The sequence below is a fragment of the Cibotium barometz genome, chromosome 47 (genome assembly GCF_041138505.1).
Source record: "Cibotium barometz isolate CiBa-2024 chromosome 47, ASM4113850v1, whole genome shotgun sequence".
NCBI lineage: Eukaryota > Viridiplantae > Streptophyta > Polypodiopsida > Cyatheales > Cibotiaceae > Cibotium > Cibotium barometz.
Genome location: NC_141092.1, coordinates 32,744,685 through 32,746,379, shown reverse-complemented (window position 1 = coordinate 32,746,379; position 1,695 = coordinate 32,744,685). Strand labels below are relative to the sequence as shown.

General features: G+C 45.7%; 1 protein-coding gene across 1 annotated transcript; it reads left to right on the top strand.

Moving 5' to 3' along the window:
• The first annotated feature begins 297 nt into the window (after positions 1–297).
• Positions 298–1,255, top strand: LOC147611597 (glutathione S-transferase U7-like). Its single transcript, XM_086784673.1, has 2 exons — positions 298–692; positions 803–1,255. Exons 1-2 carry the CDS (start codon positions 351–353, stop codon positions 1,151–1,153), a joined length of 693 nt encoding a protein of 230 aa, XP_086640799.1. The 5' UTR covers positions 298–350; the 3' UTR covers positions 1,154–1,255.
• The last annotated feature ends 440 nt before the right edge of the window (positions 1,256–1,695 follow it).

Below are 1,695 nucleotides of genomic sequence, written 5' to 3'. Positions count from 1 at the left end.
TAAAATGTCATAATTTTCGAGCCCATGCAAAGGAAATGCCATAATTTTCGAACCCATGAAAAGGAAATGCTACTGAACTTCTATGTATACAGGTTTGGGGGAGGTTATTTTTCTTTTTCTACGCGTGTTATGCAACGTGAAGGATAAACCCTCCCTTAAGCCTTGAAAAACAGAGGATGAACGCCATGCGTGAGGCAACCAACCACCAACCGACCTTGGACCTGGTAGCGAAAAAGGACGGAGGTGACGTAGTGGATGACGTCCAATATCTATTATAAAGGGGTTGATGCCATTCATCCACTTAATTTCCTTTTACAGTAGAAGCGTGAGAGGAGAGATATCAAGCTTTCATGGCGAGCACCGGAGACAATCATGATGTTCAGCTACTGGACGCTTGGGCCAGCCCCTACGTGATGCGCGTTCATGTGGCTCTCGCTGCCAAGGGCATCGCCTACACTAGCGTTCCCCAAGAGCTTGGGCCTAACAACAAGAGCCCCCTCCTCCTGCAATCCAACCCTGTTCACAAGAAGGTCCCCGTGCTCCTCCACAAGGGCAAACCCATCTGCGAATCCCTCATCATCGTAGAGTACATCGACGAGGCCTTCCCTTCCCCCCATGGCAAAGACTTGCTCCCCAAGGACCCCTACCACAAGGCCATGGCTCGTTTCTGGGCAGATTTCTGTGATAAAAAGGTAAGCATCTTAAGGCGGGGGCTAATTATTATAGCCAATATATTGTGCTAATCTTGCATTGAGAAGATACACTTGAACTAAGACCTCTAGTTATTACTGTGGGTGGACAGGTTCTTGAGGCTGTGTTGAAGCTTGTTCGGGGGCCAAGGGAGGAGTTTGGAGCAGTTATAGAGGAAAGCAAGGGATATCTGAGTACTTTGGAAGGGGCCTTTGCAAAGGAGCTTCCTTACTTCGGGGGCTCTCAAGTGGGCTTTGTTGATGTGGTGTTGGCCCCCCTCGTTGTGTGGCTGCCGGCATTGGAGTCTGTGGTAGGCCTTAAATGGGACTTCGAGAAGCTGCCTCGTTTTCACGCCTGGCTGAAGGCCTTTGAAGGCTCCCCTCTTGCGGCGTGCTTGCCAAACCCAGCCAAGCTCGCAGAGGTCGCCAAGGGTATCAGAAAGAGACGATTCCCAAACGAATAAACTGAGCGAATCCTAAGCCTGACGTTCTACCCTTGTAGCAAGAGTTTTGAAGACCCGTGAATAACTTGTGTTCTTGAAATCCATCATTTTCATTTGGCGCAAGTCCTCCTAAGCTTGACGTTTTGATCCTTTCTTTGTTGTAGTAATTAATGAGTTTTGTAGCCCCTGAGTAACGTGTTCTTGCATGCCATCGTTTTCATTGGTGCTTTCTTGTCACAATGCAAGGCTTGTGCCAGAATCCACAGCACGCAACTTTGCTTTCTCGTCTTTTTACAAAGAATGTGTAGTGCTACAATTTAACTTAGCTACGGGCCTTAAGTGTTGAAAACATGTCTCTCTCTCTCTCTCCCTCTCTCTCTCTCTATATATATATAATATATTATATATAATATTATATATATATATATTATTACGGGACTCGTGCGTGATGCTGTAGCATTGTTTGGAATGGAATATATATAGTGTTTAATTTTTGTATTTTTACACACATAAAGTAATTACAATTATATGTGCGTTTAAGAGCTTAAGAGCGCAAGTGTGAA

Coding starts and splice junctions, on each gene's coding strand:
- LOC147611597 (XM_086784673.1), top strand. CDS start 351: ATGGCGAGCACCGGAGACAATCATGATGTTCAGCTACTGGACGCTTGG. Junction 693..802: donor CAGATTTCTGTGATAAAAAG/GTAAGCATCTTA, acceptor GTGGGTGGACAG/GTTCTTGAGGCTGTGTTGAA.